The 21789-nt window shown below is 34.1% G+C and overlaps 6 protein-coding genes across 6 annotated transcripts; 3 read left to right on the top strand and 3 right to left on the bottom strand.

Annotated features, from left to right (window-relative positions):
- Nucleotides 1-86: 86 nt before the first annotated feature.
- Nucleotides 87-1873, top strand: FG379_002927 (uncharacterized protein; the record flags this gene model as incomplete). Its single annotated transcript, XM_067328248.1, has 2 exons — nt 87-1138; nt 1291-1873. 2 exons carry the CDS (start codon nt 87-89, stop codon nt 1871-1873), a joined length of 1635 nt encoding a protein of 544 aa, XP_067185452.1.
- A 3442-nt stretch (nt 1874-5315) lies between these two features.
- FG379_002926 (uncharacterized protein) lies at nt 5316-7250 on the bottom strand (the record flags this gene model as incomplete). Its single annotated transcript, XM_067328247.1, has 1 exon — nt 5316-7250. The coding sequence occupies one exon, from the start codon at nt 7248-7250 to the stop codon at nt 5316-5318; it is 1935 nt and encodes a 644-aa protein (XP_067185451.1).
- Nucleotides 7251-8738: 1488 nt separating this feature from the next.
- On the bottom strand, nt 8739-12506 carry FG379_002925 (uncharacterized protein; the record flags this gene model as incomplete). The annotated part of the gene is made up of 1 exon (XM_067328246.1): nt 8739-12506. The coding sequence occupies one exon, from the start codon at nt 12504-12506 to the stop codon at nt 8739-8741; it is 3768 nt and encodes a 1255-aa protein (XP_067185450.1).
- A 1077-nt stretch (nt 12507-13583) lies between these two features.
- On the bottom strand, nt 13584-14621 carry FG379_002924 (uncharacterized protein; the record flags this gene model as incomplete). Its single annotated transcript, XM_067328245.1, has 1 exon — nt 13584-14621. One exon carries the CDS (start codon nt 14619-14621, stop codon nt 13584-13586), a length of 1038 nt encoding a protein of 345 aa, XP_067185449.1.
- Nucleotides 14622-15630: 1009 nt separating this feature from the next.
- FG379_002923 (uncharacterized protein) lies at nt 15631-19497 on the top strand (the record flags this gene model as incomplete). Its single annotated transcript, XM_067328244.1, has 1 exon — nt 15631-19497. The coding sequence occupies one exon, from the start codon at nt 15631-15633 to the stop codon at nt 19495-19497; it is 3867 nt and encodes a 1288-aa protein (XP_067185448.1).
- A 741-nt stretch (nt 19498-20238) lies between these two features.
- On the top strand, nt 20239-21499 carry FG379_002922 (uncharacterized protein; the record flags this gene model as incomplete). Its single annotated transcript, XM_067328243.1, has 2 exons — nt 20239-21406; nt 21450-21499. 2 exons carry the CDS (start codon nt 20239-20241, stop codon nt 21497-21499), a joined length of 1218 nt encoding a protein of 405 aa, XP_067185447.1.
- Between the last annotated feature and the right edge of the window lie 290 nt (nt 21500-21789).

The raw sequence follows: 21789 nt of genomic DNA, 5'->3' as shown, positions 1-21789 counted from the left end.
TTCTGTAGGTGATCAAGATCCAGGAAAAGGATCCGGTTCTGGAGGTGATCAAGATCCAAACCAAGGGTCCAGTTCTGGAGGTGGTGATGGCAGTGGCCAAGATCCAAACCAAGGTTCCAATTCTGGAGGTGGTGATGGATACAAAGATCAAGGACAAGGATCAGGTTCTGGTGGTGGTGATGGCAGTGGCCAAGATCCAAATCAAGGATCCAGTTCTGGAGGTGGTGATGGCAGTGGCCAAGATCCAAATCAAGGTTCCAGTTCTGGAGGTGGTGATGGCAGTGATGAAGATTCAAATCAAGGATCCAGTTCTGGAGGCGATGATGGCAGTGATGAAGATTCAAATCAAGGATCCAGTTCTGGAGGTGGTGATGGCAGTGGCCAAGATCCAAATCAAGGATCCAGTTCTGGAGGTGGTGATGGAGACAAAAATCAAGGACAAGGATCTAGTTCTGGAGGTGGTGATGGCAGTGATGAAGATCCAAATCAAGGATCTAGTTCTGGAGGTGGTGATGGCAGTGATGAAGATCCAAATCAAGGATCTAGTTCTGGAGGTGATCAAGATCCAGGAAAAGGATCCGGTTCTGGAGGTGGTGATGGCAGTGATGAAGATCCAAACCAAGGATCCAGTTCTGGAGGTGGTCAAGATCCAAACCAAGGGTCCAGTTCTGGAGGTGGTGATGGCAGTGACAAAGATCCAAACCAAGGATCCAGTTCTGGAGGTGATAATGAAAAAGATCCAAACCAAGGGTCCAGTTCTGGAGGTGGTGATGGCAGTGATGAAGATCCAAATCAAGGATCCGGTTCTGGAGGTGGCCAAGATCCAAATCAAGGATCCAGTTCTGGAGGTGGTGATGGCAGTGATGAAGATCCAAACCAAGGATCCAGTTCTGGAGGTGGTCAAGATCCAAACCAAGGGTCCAGTTCTGGAGGTGGTGATGGCAGTGACAAAGATCCAAACCAAGGATCCAGTTCTGGAGGTGATAATGAAAAAGATCCAAACCAAGGGTCCGGTTCTGGAGGTGGTGATGGCAGTGATGAAGATCCAAACCAAGGATCTAGTTCTGGAGGTGGCCAAGATCCAGGACAAGGATCCAGTTCTGGTGGTGGTCAAGATCCAAATCAAGGATCCAGTTCTGTAGGTGATCAAGATCCAGGAAAAGGATCCGGTTCTGGAGGTGATCAAGATCCAAACCAAGGGTCCAGTTCTGGAGGTGGTGATGGCAGTGATGAAGATCCAAATCAAGGATCCGGTTCTGGAGGTGGCCAAGATCCAAATCAAGGATCCAGTTCTGGAGGTGATCAAGATCCAGGACAAGGATCTAGTTCTGGAGGTGCTGATGGCAGTGATGAAGATTCAAATCAAGGATCCAGTTCTGGAGGCGATGATGGGGAAAAAAATGTCTATTTCAGTGGACCAAATATTGATCCTATTTATCAAAATCTTCAAGTTAAACAAAAATCAGAGGGATCATATGAAACTCCTGACCCTGTATATTCTAATTTATCTGAATCTATTAGTGATCATGTATATTGCTCAATTGATGATGTAAATGAATCTGACTCTAATGGTAATAGTCAAAGTGAACAAAAATCTGAGGGAATATATGAAACTCCTGACCATGTATATTCTAATTTACCTGACTCTATTAGTGTTCATGTATATTGCTCAATTGATGATGTAAATGAATCTGACTCTAATGGTAATAGTCAAAGTGAACAAAAATCTGAGGGAATATATGAAACTCCTGACCATGTATATTCTAATTTACCTGACTCTGCCAATGGTTATAATACTGAGCAAACACCTAAAAAAAAAAATTCTAAATCATTATTTAAAAAGTTAAAACGCTCTCTAAAAAAATTAAAGTAGATGGTATTAAACAAGACCAAAACAGTTATGATCGTGATTTTAGCTATATCTCCACTGATGAATCTGTTGATAATAATGATAATAAAACTAATCCCAAATAGAATAGTGTTAATAATAAAAACAGAATGGGAAGCAAAAAAATTAAACTTTTTAGATCCAAAAACAAATCGGTAAGAATTGAATCAAATTTTAATGTTTAACAGAAAGAATATAGTTGTAGTTACTCTCACTGAAAACGTATCTACACAATGTAATGATGAAAAAGTGAGTCCAAATCAAATAAATAATAGTTGTTAAGATATTTAAAATACAGGAGATATTTATGGTTTAACTGAAAATTTTTAGAATTATAATAAACCTAATTAAAGTTTAATTATGGTTATAACAAGGAATCCAGATTATACATATGACTATTAAAATAAATCAATTAATATCATTTTAAAAATAAATTATTTATATCATTAAAATTATCTAATCACAACACAACGGAAGTTCATGAAATTCCATAACTATTCAAATTCTGTATAATTGTTAAAATAGGTTAATTTAATTCAGACCTTATATAGTAGTTCGTCAAATTAGAAACTAATTAATTTAAAAGTAAATCACTAATAAATAATAGATTTAGAAACAATACCCAAATTTTAATAAGGAACATGAAAGTAGAATATAAATAGAATGGTTGTCAGTATATAAGGTGTTAAGGTTATGAGATTATATAATGAAAATAATACCCAATATAAGTATATTTTAGGTTGAAAGTATCAAAGTAATAGCAATTTTTATCAATTTTAAAGTAAATAATTATGAAATATTAAACTTAAACAATAACTTTAAATATTGTGCATAAAATAAATATAGCAATCTCCTTGTTTTTTTAAAGTTATTTAAAGGTTGACATAGATAAATAGAGATTTGTTATCTTTTTAAAGTTGAGTTTTTGCTATTTATACCTTTGTATTAAGATAATTATTTATTAAACTATAAAGTAACATTTTTTATTGTAAATCTTTACTTTTATACAAACAATTGTGTATGGGTTAAATGGATTCATTGACATCAGTCTTAGGTGACTTGAAGGATGGTAAAATTTCAAGTACTAATTTTTAACGTCAAATATACATTGGACTATTCACAAAGTGTTTATTAACATCTGAACCTGAATTGAAAATTTTGCATTTAACTGTGACTCGAATAGTCTGTTAGAAAATCTAAATATCTTTTGATCATTTAAATATTGTTTATCAGATAAACCTAATAAGATATATTTATCGTTAATTGGCGATTATTTTACTAATATAATAAATTCATTAACATTTTTTGATTTTTACATGACTATTTAGAAATAACTGATAAAAAAAACTTAAACAACAATCAAACAAAGGTATAGTATAAATGAAAAGTGATATAACTGATAAATTATATTCTGTTTTATTTTTATGTATGTAACTGAGATTATTGCATAATTTTAATGATTTATGTTTATTTGTTGCCATTTACTTAATTTCTCTCACATTTGACATAAAATAATGTCAGCTATATTTAAAATGGTGACTTTCACTTGAATAATGCTCAGTTTAAGATAAACTAAAATAAATCGACAGCCTAAAAATACAATTTACAAGGGAGATTTTTTATTTTTACAAAGCAAAAAAATATATAAAGCGTTGATGGATTTAATCGCTTAATTTTTAAACTATGTCAATTACAAAATACTAAATTTTAAGTTCTTACTAAATATTAATATTATGAATCAAAATAATCAAGTATTTAAACTGTTTTTTTGTGTTAAACTTATTTTGATCAGAATAATATAAAACATTCTTTCAAGTTAAACTCGCGTTTTAAATATTTAAACATTAAAACAAAGTGAAAGTCTAATATAAATAACCATTTAGAAGACATACAGATGAGTTACCACTAAAATAAACACATGGATGACAATCTTACATGTATATACAAATATACACATTAACAAGAGTTTTCTTGCCCTTTCTAAAGAAAAAAGAACATTAGACATCAGGCTGTTGATAATATCTTTTTTTCTATAAGTATACGTAAAAAGCGACGCATATTTTCGAATATATTAGTGTGGAATCAATTCACTATTGTCTATTTGAAACTAATGGGTAAATATAAGTAGCGTTAGGCTAGTTTTACTATTAGCAGTTTTAGTGGTTCTCTTTAGTGGACGTTTTTTTCTCACAAACTGGAAAATTAGAAGCAATATATTCAACATTATAACATATTTACTTTTCACTCTTATTTTCGATATAATTTAAGATAGTTGATAATACATCATATGAATCTTATAAGAGTTCTTTCATCTTTCCTTATATACGCTTAGTCACTGCATTATGGTAAAGTCACATATGATTATATTTTTAATAGGATGGAATTTCAATTTTACGATATTTTTATTCCATTGTTTTCCTGAATCTCTTTTTTTGTGAAACCTAAAATGAAAATACCCTCTAACAGAATATTGGTCTAAATAACAATAATATAATAACATCCAACTGTATATAGATAATACTGCATATATTAAAAGCAGTTATCAATTTATTTATGCACTTGGATATAAGAATTTAGAAGTCTTACTGTTAGTAGAGCGAATCTAGTGGCTTATAAGAATAGACATTTATTTTACCCTATTTTAATTAATAATAGTCGTATTAAATCAAAAAAAAACTGTGGAATAGTTTATATTTCATGTAAATGTGACAAATATTTACTTACTATATATATTCTAATATATAAAATGATGTTATATTTATATATTATATCCATACAGATATAATTTAAATACCTACACATGACATGTAATGTTCTTTGTGACCATTTATTATCCCAAGTATATCTATCCACTAAACAACTATAATGTAGGCATGACCTTTTTTGAAAAACGAAACGCTAAAAATTCTATTACTTCACTCATTTCTGACAGATCGTTTTGTCGCCTTCATGTATTTCAATAAATAAATCATTTTACAATGCACTAGTTACTTGTTCCAACCTCTTCCCTTCCCCCCCCCCTATTCTCCTCTATTCAACCCTTATCTGTACTTACAAAGTAGCTCAAAAATAGAAGTGGTAGTTAAATGACCCACAAGGATGAAAAAAATAATTACTTTCTAAAGCCTAATAATAATATTAAAAAACTAATAAGTTTTGATCTGTCTAAATGAATTTCTTAAACATCTACTTAAATTATTATAGCGATGATGAAATTACAAGTGCAGCTACTATCAATTATTGAGACCGTCCCCTTTTATTCAGTTTAAAAAACTTGTTTATTTCAACCCATTATTAAACAAATAGAATACCATAATTTAGGGAATAAAGCTCGCACTTCTTTTTATCGAAAGAAATATCATTACTAAATTTGTACCAAATAGGCAATACTAATAGACACGTACGAAATATAACAGTATATCATTGTTTACTCTAAACCAAGATTTCTGTAAAACAATAACAGTGCAAAGTAAGCAGTAATGCGATAAAGTATCCCAAGACAAAATATCGATACACAATTGATAATCAAAGATGTTTGATCAATAGAAAACTGAGTTAATATTGAATTAGTATCAAGTGGACCCCACTTTGAATCAGGTGGAAAAGTATTAATAGCTAATGCAGAATATGAATATCTTTGAAATGCAACGTATTTTATCCAAGATAACCAAACCGGCAATTTATTGCTTGTGACAAAAAATCCCGATACAATCATAAATATTACCATAATGACTGGAGTAATCGTATATGCGAGCTCCATTGAATTTGACAATCCAGATATAAAGTAGAGCAATCCATTACATGTCCATGATGAAACTAACACAATCAATTGATATGTCAAATACTGATAACCCAAGCTCCAGTTTGCATATGATACAGAGTTTGAATTACTCAAAAAGTAGAATATATTGCTAAATACCAATGGCGGAATTATCTCAAAAATAAAGTCACCAATATGTTTACCTATCATATATAACAATGTTCCATATAATCCTTTTGCTCTGTCCCTTGAGAATATAACTCTAAAAGTTATTAATGATTCTAATGTAGACACTGCAGTAAATGAAGTCGCCATTACTGAGAAAAACAGTGCACCAATTATATTACTTGCATTCAACATTGATTGAGTTGTATCACCCTTGACAAATGACTTCAAATTGAAGAATATGCTGCCAACAAGCACTCCCAAAACCGCATTTGATAGTATACCAACCATTAAAGTATTTGCATAATTTCTAATGTTGTTCATAAATATTATCTTCGTCAGTGCTCCAAATGACATGAACTTCCTTCTAATATAACCCGAACATTTTTTATTCTTTTCTGAAAATAGTAACATCTCAGGTATTATTGCATTTTCTCCATTTCTATCCTGTTCCTGAATCTTCCTCAAAATTCTATCGTTATATTCTGATGATCTGAATAACTCCGGTAATACTCTCAACTGATCATGACTTATGGAATGAGATCTCTTATCCGCAAACTTGTCTATGTTTGACCTTGGAACTAGTAAATCCAAATAATAATCAGTTGGGTTATAGTTACTTGGAATAGGATATCCTATTGATGTAAAATAATCAACAGAGGACTTTGAGGGACCATGATAAACTACCTCACCTTTAGAAAGCAATATTACTTCGTCAAATCCTTGAAATATTTGAGTTCTTGGTTGATGTATTGTACATATTATTGTTCTGCCAGTTTTTGCTAATTTGATTAGTAATTGCAATATCTGAAATGCCATAAATGCATCCAAACCGCTTGTTGGCTCATCTATAAATATTATGTTTGGATCACTAACCAACTCTACACCCAACATTACTCTTCTCCTCTCCCCTCCTGAAATTGATCTCACCTTGTCATTACCAACTATCTTGTGCATACAGTGAACCAAACCCAAATCTTTCAATAATATCCTCACTTTATCACGTCTCTCTTTAGAAGACAAAAATGGCAAACGCATTTCTGCCGAATATAACAATGTCTCTTCTACAGTTAAATATGGAACTGATATTTCATTTTGCATTATATAACAGCACCTCGTTTTTAATTCCTTCGGTGTAACCTTCCTACCATTTATAAATATACTGCCACTAACCAATTTATTACCCCTTGTTGATAATCTTCCAGATAATATATTTAATAGCGAAGTCTTGCCACACCCACTAGGACCTAGTATTGCAGTTAGTGATTTTGGTTCTGCTATGAAATTTACTCCATTTAGTATTTTTGCTGTTTTTTGATTAAAAAATCCACTTGTTATTTGATATGATATTTCTCTTCCAGATAGGTATATGCCTTCTGATACTTTCGGAAATATGGAGCCTCTTGCCGGTTTTGATTTTATTTTATCCATATCCATTATTATCCCTTTCTTTTTAAATATTAAGGATGCGCCTTGTATTTCGTATTCCAAGTCTTAGTATCTAAACTTCAGTATTAATCAAAATAAATCGCCTTCAAAAAAACAAAAACAAGAAAAGTCTAGTTATTTTACTCAATGTCTATATATTCAAAAAAACTGGTCAATTTATTTATTAAAAGCAAAGTGGTTAACTATCTATTGTATTAGTAGTAATATTAATCGATTTATATTTAAATTTACTTTTTTCTTTTATATGTTATTTTTAGTATTATTTATCTTCAAATAGTAAAAGTAATATTTGTCTATTTCATTTTTAATACTATTAATACATTTCCCTTACCATTCACCCCTCATTCACGTTTTTTACATTAAAAGTAGTCTTCCCCTCTTGTTAAAATGCATATCGTGAATATTTAAACTCAATTGCCATAAGCTTATTTTTTAACATAATGCAAAAATAAAACTTATAACTTATTGTTGCTACTTAAATATACACCCCAATTTACCTTACGCTTGTTTCTTACATAACATTTCTTTCATCACATTTGTGTCACATTGGTTTACAACTGATATACGCCTTCATATACCACAATACATTAAATAAAAGGGACTTCTCTCCATTATATTTTCCCGGACTGCTACTTTTGTTCTAAAATATACTCTGTCCTTATGTCCGCCTAAATTGGTAACAATAATATATGTAAACAATAGATGCAACTGCAGGCATATACTGTTCTGTAAATGGAAGATGATTTACATAGAGAACAATCCGAAATCAATTCAGTAGTAAATGGATAATATAAAAAGCAAAAATTATGAAAGAAAAATAAAGTATAAAAAAACATATTAGCGAGGAATAATTAGAGGTTAATACCCTTCTTAAATGCTTCACAAGTATTAGAGAGGAATATGGTGTTAAAATATACCACCTACCCATCATCTAATGCTATTTTGATATAACTATTGATGATTTAAATGCTAATACCTTATCTTCTTTTTTGCTCTTAATATTTATTTATCCTATCAAAGTGAATATCAGTATCACTCCAATAAAAATTGCTTATAAATGCTTCGTATAAATAAACAAATGAACATGCCAAATTCGCTTTGTACTCCAACAGTACCCTCCGATATTATTCAGTTTGGGGTTAAAATAAGACTGAAATAATAATTTGCATTCTCTATGTCTTGTATTCCCAATACTGAAATGCCACCTTACTATCGAACTTTTTAACGGAATACAAAACTAAAGTTTTGTCTACTATATAAGCATATTGGTGACTCAAACCTTGATATATAATATATTATTTCAGATATTGCTTAATAAAGTTATTGCTTTCAATACCGAATATAATTTAATATTATTTTAATAATAAACATGTTGTCTTGCCTTTATTTTTAAATATGGAAGCATAAACAAACTTGATGTAAAACATTGATAAACAATAAACACCTATTTAATATAATAAACATATTACTTGAAATTTATTGATCCTCAAGCCACCATGCAGTTTTTTTTATCCTCTTATCTTCAGTAGATCCATAACGATCATAAGAATAACTTGGTCTCAGACCACCAGCACTGGGTGTGGTTTGTGTTCCAACTGTTCTGGACTCAGCATCAACTCCCGAATCTGTCATACATGTAGCCATGCAAATCTCTGTGTCTTGTATAACATGAATAAAGAATGGTTTATTTTCTTGGCATTCATAATCACATTTCTCCTTAATAGGTGTTACCTCACCAGTATGTGAAATTAAATTAATAACATTTTCTACTGAAACTCTTGGAATGTTTCTAGCCCAAAACACACCAGAATACTCATGATATACTGACTTATACTTGTCAGCCACCAATCTTGACACTACTTTTGAAGCAGCAATAACCCTCTTTCTTTGATCATTGTTTAGTCTTGCAAATGATTGTGTTCTTGTAAAATCAAGTTTTGAGCACAATTTTGTCATTTGGTTATTATTTAATGCATATTTTCTCTGAAACGAGAACATTATTGGTAACTTAACACAATTATTTGCTGTTAATCCTATCTCTGCCAAAGAATTTGATAATGGATTCAATGTGTAAACGATCTTGCAGATGTCAGAAAGATCAAATGCCTCCTTCCTCACCAATGATGTCAGATAATTATGTACTCTTTCAGAATGGTCTAATAGTACTATCATTAATCCATGACAAGCTGGGGTTGCGTATGGATCTATCCTTTTACAAACAGTCTCAGCAACTTCTGAGCGAATTCTGTTCCTGGTCAAAACCTTGACACAACTTACGTAAATTGTGTTTGGAGCCAAATCAATACTATTTATAAGCTTACCAAAATTGGGTATATTGCTTTCATCCATCACCTTTGATGCAGGTGCAGTTCTCATAAACTCCTCGCGAAGTTTATCTGCCAATGACTTTTTAAATGAGACTTCACTAATGTTTACCCACTCTTCATCCATAATAAATCCTTCCCCAATGGCTCCTTCAAACCTCTCAACTCCTTCTCCAGATTCGGTTTTAGTTACAATCCTTCTTCTATAAACATTTGGTTCTAAACCAAACGGTGTCCAGAATCCACCTTCTGGAGTTTCTGCTGGCTTAAAGTATGATGATGAATACAATCTACCATATCTATCACTTTGTGAGAGCCCACCGAATCTTCTATCATCCATATAACCTGGAACTCCTCCAATTGTTCTTGTTTCTTCAACCAATTTATCACCGACAATAATTCTCTTGATTGAATCAAAGTCCCGTGCCTCCGGTGGCATATTCTTAGCAATATCAGAGTAAATATCAGTAATAATTTCAGCCACAATTTTTGTTGTCTCTTCTGGTTCTCTAGCTTCGAACAATCTCTCACAAACGTCAGTTACACCCTTTTCAAACTCCTCTCCAGAAACTCCACTATCAACTGCAATTAAACCAACAAATTCAGCCGTTGCTAATATACAGTGTTCAGAGGTACCATCTCTTCCAACTCTAGACACAATTTTGCATGCTGCATCATATGTCATTTGTAACTTCTTATTACCCTTTGATATTCTACCCATTTTGTGACCAATTTTATAGGCAAGATCTAAATCAGATGTATTTAACTTGAGACATGATTTATGATTTGCTGGTTTCATCAATACACAGTAACGTTTAGATTCATCTTCAGTAAGTTGATACTTTTCAATAAATGAAACTTTGTTTGAGTGCTTTGAAGATTTCATTGGCTCCGATAATTTCTTTAAACATCTACCTGTAAAACCACTTCTTTTCGTAAATGCCCATGGTTCCATTACTGACATTACCCTACATACATCTCTTAAATCAATGGCAAAATGAGATTCATCCCTGAATGAAGAGAGAACGCCTAATATCTCCTTTGACCAAACAAATGCAGGCGTTGAAAGAGATTGGCAAGCAACACTCCTAGAACCATCTATTGCTGCACACCAATTTGCTATTGTAGACTCTGAAAACCTTGATGAATCACCATCCTTTTGTGTTCCTGGGTATTTTTTGATCCTCGCGTAAATAAGCCTTGTACAAGATCTTGCAACATTCGTTGGATCGATTCTACTTGCTACTAATTCAAAATCTTCGATGTTAAATGCCTTATTTCCAGCATCACTATAAAGTGAAAACAATATTTGTGCCCACATTTTTTGTACGCTGTTTAATGCAACTGCTTGTCTTGTTGACCACAGGTATTTATCTGGTGTATCAGAAGTTCTTTCCTTTATTTGTACCCACTTCTCCCTTGGAGCTGTTGACTTTTGTTTAGCATATTTGCTTCTTAATCCAACCAATGCATCACTTGGTCCGCGTTCAGTCTCTCCACTATCAAGAGAAACATCTCCCAAGGAACTGCTTAACTCCAAATCTTTTTCTGAACCAAGATCTAATCCATCTGACATATCTCTATCTGAACCCAAATCAAGTTCTGATGATGATCCCAAATCTATTGCTTTCATTAAATCTCCATCTACTTCACCTCCAGTACCATCGTCCGCACTTGATTCGTCTGGCACTTCTTCAATTGTTCTTCCATGAATATGAGCAAATGGTGATGGTCTATATATTCTGTCATCCCCACGGAAGATTCTGTCTGACCAAATAGTGCCAAATGCTATCATTGGAAATTGTCTGTCTAATCTCAATTTCTCAACTTTTCCAGCCTTTCTCTTATATACATAAGCGCAGGCTCTCCAAATATCAGTATATAGCGGCCATTCACTTGCTACTACTGATTCTCCTAATTCATCTGCTCTCTCAATTAATGCTCTTACAAGAGAGTTTCTACACATTTCTCTACTTGGACCACGCCTCATCATTCTACGAGCTGTACACAAATCTGCAAAGAAAAGAGGGAAAAGTCTTGGATACAAAAATTGTCCAAGATGCAATCCCAATTTCATTACTTGTGACAACTCCTCCTTTGAAAGCCCACCGCATGGTTCCTGAATTGTATAATCCATAAGTGTACACATTAAATCAGCATCTATATTTGTTATACCATAAGATCTCATCAATTCACTGTTAATAACAAGTTGACATTTCCCGAAAATTGACTTCTTCTCCGGTTTTGGAATTAAAGATGGTTTTACCCTCTCTACAAGTCTGCAAATATCTTTTGTTTCAATGTACATTCCTCTTCTCTTCATTCTAGACTTTATGTCCATTACAACCGAAAAGTCCAACCATGTTAATGCATGGCACTCCAAAAGTGCAAATGGCTCCAAGTTATGACAATAATCCAGTGACTTTTCAATAGAAATTCCTTTATTAACCAACAAAGCCTGGCATGTTGCTATGCTAAACCCATATTTACGAAACAATTCAATTACAAGACTTTCTAATATACCAAGAGAAATATCAAATGCAGCCAAGTCTCTGTCAGTTTTCATTCTCCAAAATAATATCTTTGCCATTTCAACTTCAAATTTAGTTGCTCTTTGATATTCTATCACCTTTTCTTCTTTTTTAAAAATTTCGGCCAAATCACCAACCTTCAATCCTGAGTATTGTGGATGCTCTAAATGTTCCATTGCCAAGGCTTTGCTCATTGCCAATTCACCTCTTGTGGCAAGTTCATCTAAAGTTGGTTTTTGAGGTGTATATTGAACAAATGGTCCTTCAATAAAGTCTATAGTTGGAAAACCACCAACTGCAGCATATGTTGATATTGTTGCTGATACGAAGCATAATGCTGCTATCAAAGCAGCTTTGCTGCTTGTAAACAGCTTAGTACAACTCTCCATATTTTTATTTTCAAACTTGAACCTCAGAAAACTATAAGATTCTCCTTAATTATTCTAAATCCTATTCCACCTTTATTAATGCTTTCCTGTCCCAATTTCCTAAAAGTAAATCTCAATATTCTGGTGATCTATAAAAGTCGATCAGACTTTTTACCCCTCATTGCCCATGTTGATCTTAGGCGGGCGCATCTATTAATTTCGTTGAAACTCACAGGTCTAGATTAAAGCGTGGAAAATTAACGCTAATCAGTCACAATTTTTTAAACTTTATGTAAATAAGGGATTTTTGCATCTATAATAAATTTATTTCTACACTCTACATTCAACCTTTTTCATGCATTTCACCCTCCATTATACCCAGGGAATGCATATTCCACCATATTTTCTATCGGAGTTACTCTGACATTTAGGCGGGTAATGAATTTAGTTGGGTTTAGGGATATAAGAATAATTCCCATGCAAATAAATTATAGGAAAGCTGTTTTTCCTGTTAGCAATGTTAGCTTTCCAAAAAATTAGAATTACTTTCTTTATTGATGTCCCGCCTACAACCTTGGTTCTCTATGTTATGTGTTTATTAAGTTACCCGCATGGATATCAATAACCACCCCGATTGTGCCCTTAAATGTACATGCTGTGTCCGCAAGTTGGCTAGGTATCTCAAACATAAATTAATGCAATGAATCAAGAGGGGATGTGTAAACTGTCCCTCTCTCTCAACGAACAATAGCGTAACCCACAGATCAGTGCCCTAAAGAACAGGAATTTCTAAAACAATTTTAAATGAAATAGAAATTAAAAAGAATAGTCCCATGGTCTAAAGTTAACAGGTGAAGTGACAACCTATACCTGGTGCCTGTAACCAAGGCCTCTTACCTTCCGACAAATGAAACAGTTTTCCATCTCGTGTCACTCATAGTCTAAAATTTTCTATCTAGGAGCCGAATCATCCATATTGTGATATGGTTCCAATAGCTATTTCGTAGTAAACATAAGTATTTCTTCAGAGGAAACCTCAAGTAGTATAAAGTCCTATTCTCCCTGAGAACAAATCCTTCTTACATAGAAATGGAGTGCTTACATAAACATGAGTACGACAGCAACTACAACAACCGTGACTAGAATTCCTGAGGCAATGTAGAAGCTTGAGCCAGAGAATATACTGGAAGCGAGTGCCTTGCTTCCAGCTAAACCTGATTCTTCAGAATCCCCGACAGATCTTGATTCCTTAGTTTGAAGTAATCTAACTGTTGCAAGTTGAAGTGAGAGACCATTTGGATAATCTTGTGTTGGGAATGTCAAAATATCACCAAATCTTGATCTAGAGTGTGCGGAAATTAAGAGCGATATGTTGTCCGGGTCTTTTGCGCTATCAATTAGACTCTTAATTGCATCAGTAACGTCTACATCAACTGGTAAATTTGGTGTTCTTGGAAGGACTGCCTTTACAGTCTCTAAAACTGAAGATCTAGAGATCCTGGAGGAGTTTGACTCCAAGTTAAGAACGTCAACTCTAACAGGAAGAGTTCTGGAACCACCTATCTTGTTTATAGTCAATGAAGCAGAAACAATATCTTCTGATGAAACGTTTGCAGCTCTAATTAAAGTTGAGTCAAATGATGCAAATAATGCAGACCCGGTTCTAGAACCTTGAATTGTAATTGCACTGGATGAAAGATTATGGCAAATCAATTTCCTCGTTTCACAAGCTAATCTCAAAGGAACAGTGTAATTGTGAACCTGTAGACTTTCCTCCGGGTTTGGTTGATCTTCATCTGATGTTTCAACTGGTGACTCTTCCACTTGTTCACCTGGAACACTTTCAACAACAGGATCATGTTCTTGAACCTCTTTGTCCAACTCTTCTGCGGCTGTTGATGCGTCACTATCCGCAGGTGACTCCTGTACATCTTGTGCTTCCTCCACTTCTACTTCCTCTTCCTCCTCTTCAGTTGAATCCTTTTTATCTTGTGTATCTTTAGATACACCTGAAGATTCAGGTCCACTATCATTAATTAAAGAGATTTCGGCACTTCCAGCAACACCTTCTCCAAAAGTAGAGGGAAGACAAGCGCATATGAATAACAAAAGTAATAAATAATCTAAGTTTCTCATCTAGAACTTCTTTTTACGATAAATTTACTTGGATATGATTTTTTTTGAAGAACAAACTCCGTCTTTTTGAAGCCCGGGAAATCTTCTCTAGAGCGTCAAGGCCTTGAAAAATATTTTAGAGGGTAAAGAAACCACTAAGTTTAGTATATAATTATCCCGCTTAGATAGTATATGTCTAGAGTTTTATGTCTTGAAAAATCATTGAAATTGTAAAAAACCCTTTCTCATTTTATTGCTTATATTCCTGCGTACAACATTTGTTGCCGTTTTCTGTGTATTCATTTCCCTTTAAAAAGACCATCTTCTTCAAAACCTCTCACAGGACCATGCAGTCACTATCCCCCGGCCTTTCCGGGCCTAAAATTACGATTTTTATTCTGTCTATAATGAGCTGCAGGATCAGGGTTGGGAATTTGGACTCCCTCTTTCACTGAGGAATCAGTTAAACTTTTCTTTATTACACAATTAAATTACCTTTCTCTCACCTGCACATCAAATTCAAAGGTAACTTTGAGCGGGAAGTTAACTGAAAGCTTTTTAATACTAAATTTTCTACCCATATTTTTTTATCGTTGTTTTGTTTTATTAACCTAATTTATCAATCAAGTCTACACATCACCTATACTAGTAACGGATTCTTTCTCCCTTCCCTCCACTAAATGTCCTTGAGATCGTATGTGTGATTCACAGTTACAAATGAGTGCCTTGAAAAGGCACACATCGTTTGTTTCATACTAGCGATCCGGAGAGACTGATATGATTAATAATGTATTGCTAAACATCATCCGTTAAATAATGTTATTTCACTACATTTTTTTCATCTTATATTCTAAGTCAACTTGTCCGTTAATGTATGTAATGAAAATGTAGGGGCCACGTGGATCTATGGCGCCAAATATGTTGCAAAAAGATTACATGTAGAAGCAATCAATAAAGGAAATAATTAAGGTTTGGTCAGAAGGAATTAGTAAATGAACTAATCCGTACACTACAATCTAGAGAGCAAAGTATGAAAAACCATTTTTCATTTTTCTTGCTCCTCTCAGTATATTTGTTTGACATTAGTTCGCATACTATTCAATGCTTAAGCTTTCAGGGTTATTATTCACAAGGAAAGGGAAAAACAGAGGTAAATGATTATGATAGCTTTTCAAGGAGTATTTGTGAGCCAACTGCTGTTCCTTTTGAGGAATTTAACTCATTTGGATCCCCGAAAGCTGTGTTCTATGAGTGCCCAAATGGTCATGAAATAAGTGGAGTAGAATATACAACAGATTCCCTCAGACTATATATTACAGGTATAAAATTTATTTGCAGTGATAATGAGTCATTTGTTTTGCTTGGGTCTGAGAAATTTGCAGCTGAGAGAATTGCTGGTAAATATTTAAAAGGAGGAATAAATGAGATTGCTTTTGGGTATGACCCGGAAAAGCCAATAATTAAACTGCTTCAAATTGTTAAGGAAGCTCCTCTCCCCAAGGGTTCTGAATTTCTTCTTTCTTTTGTTCCTTCTGGTGATCAACTTCTTAGATCTAAGACTTTTTTGGGTGGGAAACCCACTAAACTTTGCGCAGTAATAATACAAAACTCTGAATTTGTTGCTCCTGTAATTGGAAATTTAATAATTAGATTCTCTATGGAAAGACCTTTATTACGAGTTCCATACAGTGGATTTATTTACACTGGGGTCCCAAATGTGTATCTTGGGATTCCAGACAGTAGCAAATGCTCCCCCGTTTCTGGAGTCGGAACTTCATCTTCTAACGACGTTAATTTTCGAATAAGATGCCCTGAAGGAAAAAGAATTATTGGAATTAATATGAATTTGGGAGATAGAATTAATTCATCTACTCTGAAAAATATATCAAATGAGATACTGAAATCTAGCGGAATACTTTTTGAGAAGAAAAGTGACGATAACGATGGATTTGACCCTCTTATAGATAATCTTGGTCATGAAAGTGAATTCTATTCGTGGACTATAGAAGACCAAACAGTTAACAATGCAGAAATATTAATGTTAAGGTTTTTATGCAGTGATTACATTACATCCTTTTCAATTGGTCAGCCATTATCAAACGCAACTAGTTGGAATATATTGGATAAAATTCCTCAGGTCGAAAAATGGGACTCTTCTCCGGAATTAATTGGTAATGAGGTCTTGAATTTGATTAAAAAGACCGCAGAAGAAAGTCTAGTACTTGGGACGGCAGATGTTAGACTTGGAAATATTAACTCAGTGCTTTTAGGATATTCTACTGGGAAATTGAAAATAGAGGCAATAGTGGAAAGCAAAGGTACAGATAATTTAGGACATACTGTTTCTGACTATGTGGAAAGGTATACTTTTGGACCAATATTCATAGATGTTGGAGAATACGTAAACTTTGATTTTAAAACACGTAATGTTCTAAAGTTACTACCTGAAGTTTACCCCTCAAGTGCAATAGACGCCAGAAAAGGTTATTCAGGGGATGCTTTTTGGGGTGTATGCGGAAGAATAATGTATGGTTCATTTCTACTTGGTAACTTTGGTTTTGAGACTTCAAAAATTGTTAAACCATTTTATCGACAAATCTTTACAACCCCAGGAGTAAGGGTAGGAAAAAATTCTAAGAACGGAGTATTTAATTGTGAGATGTTCTTTCCTAGTGTAATTCAAAAAGAAGCCTTTAATTATTCTTCTGATGAAATTATAAAAGGGAAAGAGAGCGTGCGAAGTAGTCTAAGGTCTTTCCAGGGTTCACTAAGATGTCCACCTGGAACATCAATTGAGAGTATACAGATTCTTTATTCAACCGAATTTGGAATAATAGATGGGATGAGATTTAATTGTGGAGGTGGATTTGAAACTTACTTTGTCTTAGGAACACCAACTGGAACAAGTCTCCTCTCTGGGACATCTTTTCCTACCAATAAGGAACGTAATCGCAAGATACTAACGAGTCAAATATCAGAAGTAGAGCAAATTAAGGGTGAAACCCTATATGATCTAATTGGATCTATTTATGTGTCAAGATCCAAACACTTTACCTCTAATTCAGTTCGAATTCCCGAATTCAACCTGCCTATTTCAGCATTTGGTGTAATACAAAAAACCAAGAACGAAACCATTTCCTATATTTCAGAAAGGTATCCACCTGATTTTGAGAAGAAAAAAACTTGGGAAAACGGAGTTCTAACAGAAGTATGTGCTGATGTAAGGACTGATGGAATAGTTGGGAATATAGGTTTTAAATTTGAGCATCCCTTTCGTCCAACAGCAAGAGTAACTATAAGTGAAAGTCATGGTTTTTCTATGGAAGGTAATGGGATTCTAGATGCAGACACAAAGGGCTTTGAGTGTGATGGAATGTTGCATTCGCCAAGATCTCAATTATTATTCAATAAACATATCAACGATATAATCTTTTCTGGGAAACTTAAATCTAAAAGTAAGAAAACTCTAATTAGAGCAATTAACTTTAAGTGTCCGGGAAGTAGCATTATAGATAGAGTAGAAGCCACATGGGCTATTTCAAGAGGCTCCAGCTATGTATATAATTCCAGATCTGAGGAAAAAAGAAGTATTTCCGGCTCAATTGTTGCTTTAAAGTTTTTTTGCAGCGATGGTAAATCATCATTTAAAGTTGGGTCGGATTCAAGAGTAACTCACTCGCAGAAAAATATATCAGCCAATGAGGTTTTTATGGGTTACAGAGCCCTAACTAATGAAGAAATATCAAGAGTTAAAAAGAATCTGTTGCAAGACAATACTATAAACGTGACTGAAGATTTACTCAAATTGCTTCCAGGAGACCCTGCTTCATTTAAAATAGTGCACGAATCTTTTCCAATATCAACGTTACAGTTCGACGTTTCCGGGAGTAAGCAATATAAATCAGCTGAGGAAGCATTGGATTCCCTAAGACTAAGGGAAATGCAGTCATTAAAATCCAAGATTTGGAAAGGAGGAAATTGGAAAGGCGTCTGCGTCGGGCTTTTGAATTTAAATGGAGGTTTAGTAGTTAAAAATGAGTTTAGTATTACATCATTTGGAGCATATTTTGAGAAACCAAGTCCCTTAGTAAAAATGCCATATAAGGGATATATTCAAACAGGGATCCCGCAGGTACATATGAATAAGGTTGTTTCTACATGTAATATGACAACACCACCTAAATATGGCTATGAATATTCAGGATTTTCTGCCACTTTCATGTGTCCAAATGGAACTCACATTGAGAGGATTGGCTATAGTACGGTGAATAGCGACAATAGTCAATATGAAATACTTAAAAATGGTACACTAAGCATGCCACCTCCATTTAGAGAGCAAAGGCATTTGGGGCCCCTTGACCAAATTAGATCTATTCAGTTAATATGTAGTGACGGAGTATCCACGATTACAATCGGTGAACCATCTAAAGCAGTGGCATATAGTGCACCTGGTGACATTGGAACAATAAAAATAGGTTATATAAGAAGTGATTCCAAATTAGTTGAAAGAAATGCAGATCGCTCTACTTTTCTAGTACCTGCAAGTATAGAAATTCTTTCTAAAAATTCCAAAGAAAGGCTACTTAAATTTTCAAATCCTAACTTTCCCGAGTATACACAAGAAACGAGTATATGGAGTGGTGAGAATCTGAAAGCAGTATGTGTGGACTTTGCAATTTCAGAAAACGTCAGAAGCAAGGAAAAAGACAAACCAAGGAGATATTTAAGCTGGGCAGGAAATGTAATACGCATTCCAGAAAAATATTATATAATGAGTATTGGATTTGCCTTCCAAAGAAATTTTACGAAAAGAAGAGCCGGGAAACAGGAATTAGTAAGGACCGTGAAGTCCGTGAAAAAAGTTCACAAAATAAGGACAAAAAGAACAGTTTATTAGGTTAATACGTTTATTAATAACCTGCATGGGATAAAAGACAAAAAAATTGGTATTGGATAAAAATCAAATTATACGAATAAGAATCAATGCATATAGACTCATTTTTATTATATATAGACAAAACAGTAATTATTCATACATCTGAATTCCAACCTACCTTCTGGCCTTTTATTGTTTCGTCTCTCATTCAAATCTCAAAAAAGACTGCATTTATTGTCCTGACTTCCACATCTTTATCGTTTCCTTCTCTTATCTTCCATTTTAACTCTTATGCATCTATTAATGCCTTATCTTTATAATTGTGGGTAACTAACATCTTTCAACTATCAGTATGCCGCCTTCTATCCCATTTAACCACCTGAGTATGCTACCTGCTAAAACCACGATAAAACATTTAAAAAAAACAAACTGGAAAAAAGCTCTCAAAAAGATATATAATAATTTAATATATATATTGGCTACAATAATAGTATAAAAGCTATTTTACTTATAATAAAACGATAAACTACTTTAGGTGATCTGTCTCGAAATTAGGCGGTACAGCTTATATCGAGGCCATGATTCAAACCTAACAAGTACCTGTAATCTACTGTCTCCAAACATAAATATAATTACTAGAGACAAAACGTGTAATAATAATTAAATAAACGTTTTACTTTTTAGCGTTAGTAAGTGAAGAAGGAAACAGAACAAATTAATTTCCCATTAGAGTATCGGATATATATTTCAATACTATTTTCCATGAAGATATTGTATCTCTTCCTATTTTCCCTGTTGGGAGCAGTTCTTTCCCAGAAGAATCTGAAACACACCTACTCCTTTATTTCACCGTGTACGGCAAAATTGGATTATATTCTAAGTGTCGGTGAGTCGTTTTCAAGATCAGATATCATCCTTTACGGTGAATGTTCTGATAAGACTACATTTACACTTTTGGCACTTTCTAGTGGTGTTGTTACAGGAGTAGCACTTCCAGATGAAGATAAGAATTCAGATATATTGGTTGGAAGTGGAGATCCTATTTATACCTTATCAGCAGATCTCGGGTTCTCTTTCTTATACAGGACTCACTCGAAGAAAACATCTTCTGGTTTTATTGGAATCAATGTCCTTAAATACGAACCCTCTCATGTAGATGGCAGGCTTGTGATCACTCCACTACTCAAACACACTTCAGCTGACTGTATATATCCAACAGTCGCCCCTTCAAGAGACCAAACCTTCTGCGAGTTCCACGAGAATTTGCTGTGGTTGGGAACCAATGTAGAATTATCGGCGAATGAAAAATTTAATCTATTTGTAGATTTTGAAAAGAAGCACGCCTCTAGAGGTAGATCCGCCGTATCTAAAACTTGTTCTAACAGTTTTCATTCTAGTCCAGAGATGTCAGAGAGGCAGTTGGCATTTATATTCTCATGTATCTTCTTCCCTCACGACTCCATGGAGGCTGCAGCACCAATGACCATGTCTGTGAGGTCTGAAAAGACTCCCACTCCTCAACCTACTGCCACTGCTGCTGTTTCAGAAAGAGTTGAATCTAGTAGTGAAGATGATGATGACGATGATGGTTCATGTGGTTCATGCGGTTCATGCAGTTCATGCAAGAACAAGAAAGATAAATCACCAAAGGTCGAATCTGTTAGTGAAGATAATGAAGATGGTTCATGTGGTTCATGTAAGAAGAACAAGAAAGATAAATCATCTAAAATCGAATCTAGTAGTGAAGATGATGATGAAGATGGTTCATGTGGTTCATGTAAGAACAAGGGTAAATTACCAGATGTCGAATTTGTTAGTGCAGATGATGAAGATGGTTCATGTGGTTCATGTAAGAAGAACAAGAAAGATAAATCATCTAAAATCGAATCTAGTAGTGAAGATGATGATGAAGATGGCTCGTGTGGTTCATGTAAGAAGAACAAGAAAGATAAATCATCTAAAATCGAATCTAGTAGTGAAGATGATGATAAAGATGGCTCATGTGCAAGTGCCACTTGTATGAAGAGTTCTTCTGAGAAACAAGCCGAGAAAGAGAGGGAAAAATTGGAAAAGGCAAGGGAGAAAAAAGTTAAGAAGGAAGCCAGGGTAATGGAGAGAGAGATGAGTAGAATGAGTAGAATGTCAAGGGAAAGCGAACATGTAGAAGTTGGAGAAAAACCCGAACCCGGTTATAAACCAGTTGGCAGATCCCTCGCCCAGGTTGAAGTTTCTAGCGAAGATGATGATGAAGATGGTTCATGTGGTTCATGTGGTTCATGTAAGAAGAACAAGAAAGATAAATCATCTAAAATC

This window comes from Cryptosporidium bovis (genome assembly GCF_009768925.1).
Source record: "Cryptosporidium bovis isolate 45015 chromosome Unknown contig_44, whole genome shotgun sequence".
Lineage (NCBI taxonomy): Eukaryota > Apicomplexa > Conoidasida > Eucoccidiorida > Cryptosporidiidae > Cryptosporidium > Cryptosporidium bovis.
Note: the sequence above shows the minus strand (reverse complement) of the source record. Positions and strands in the feature narration are given on the sequence as shown.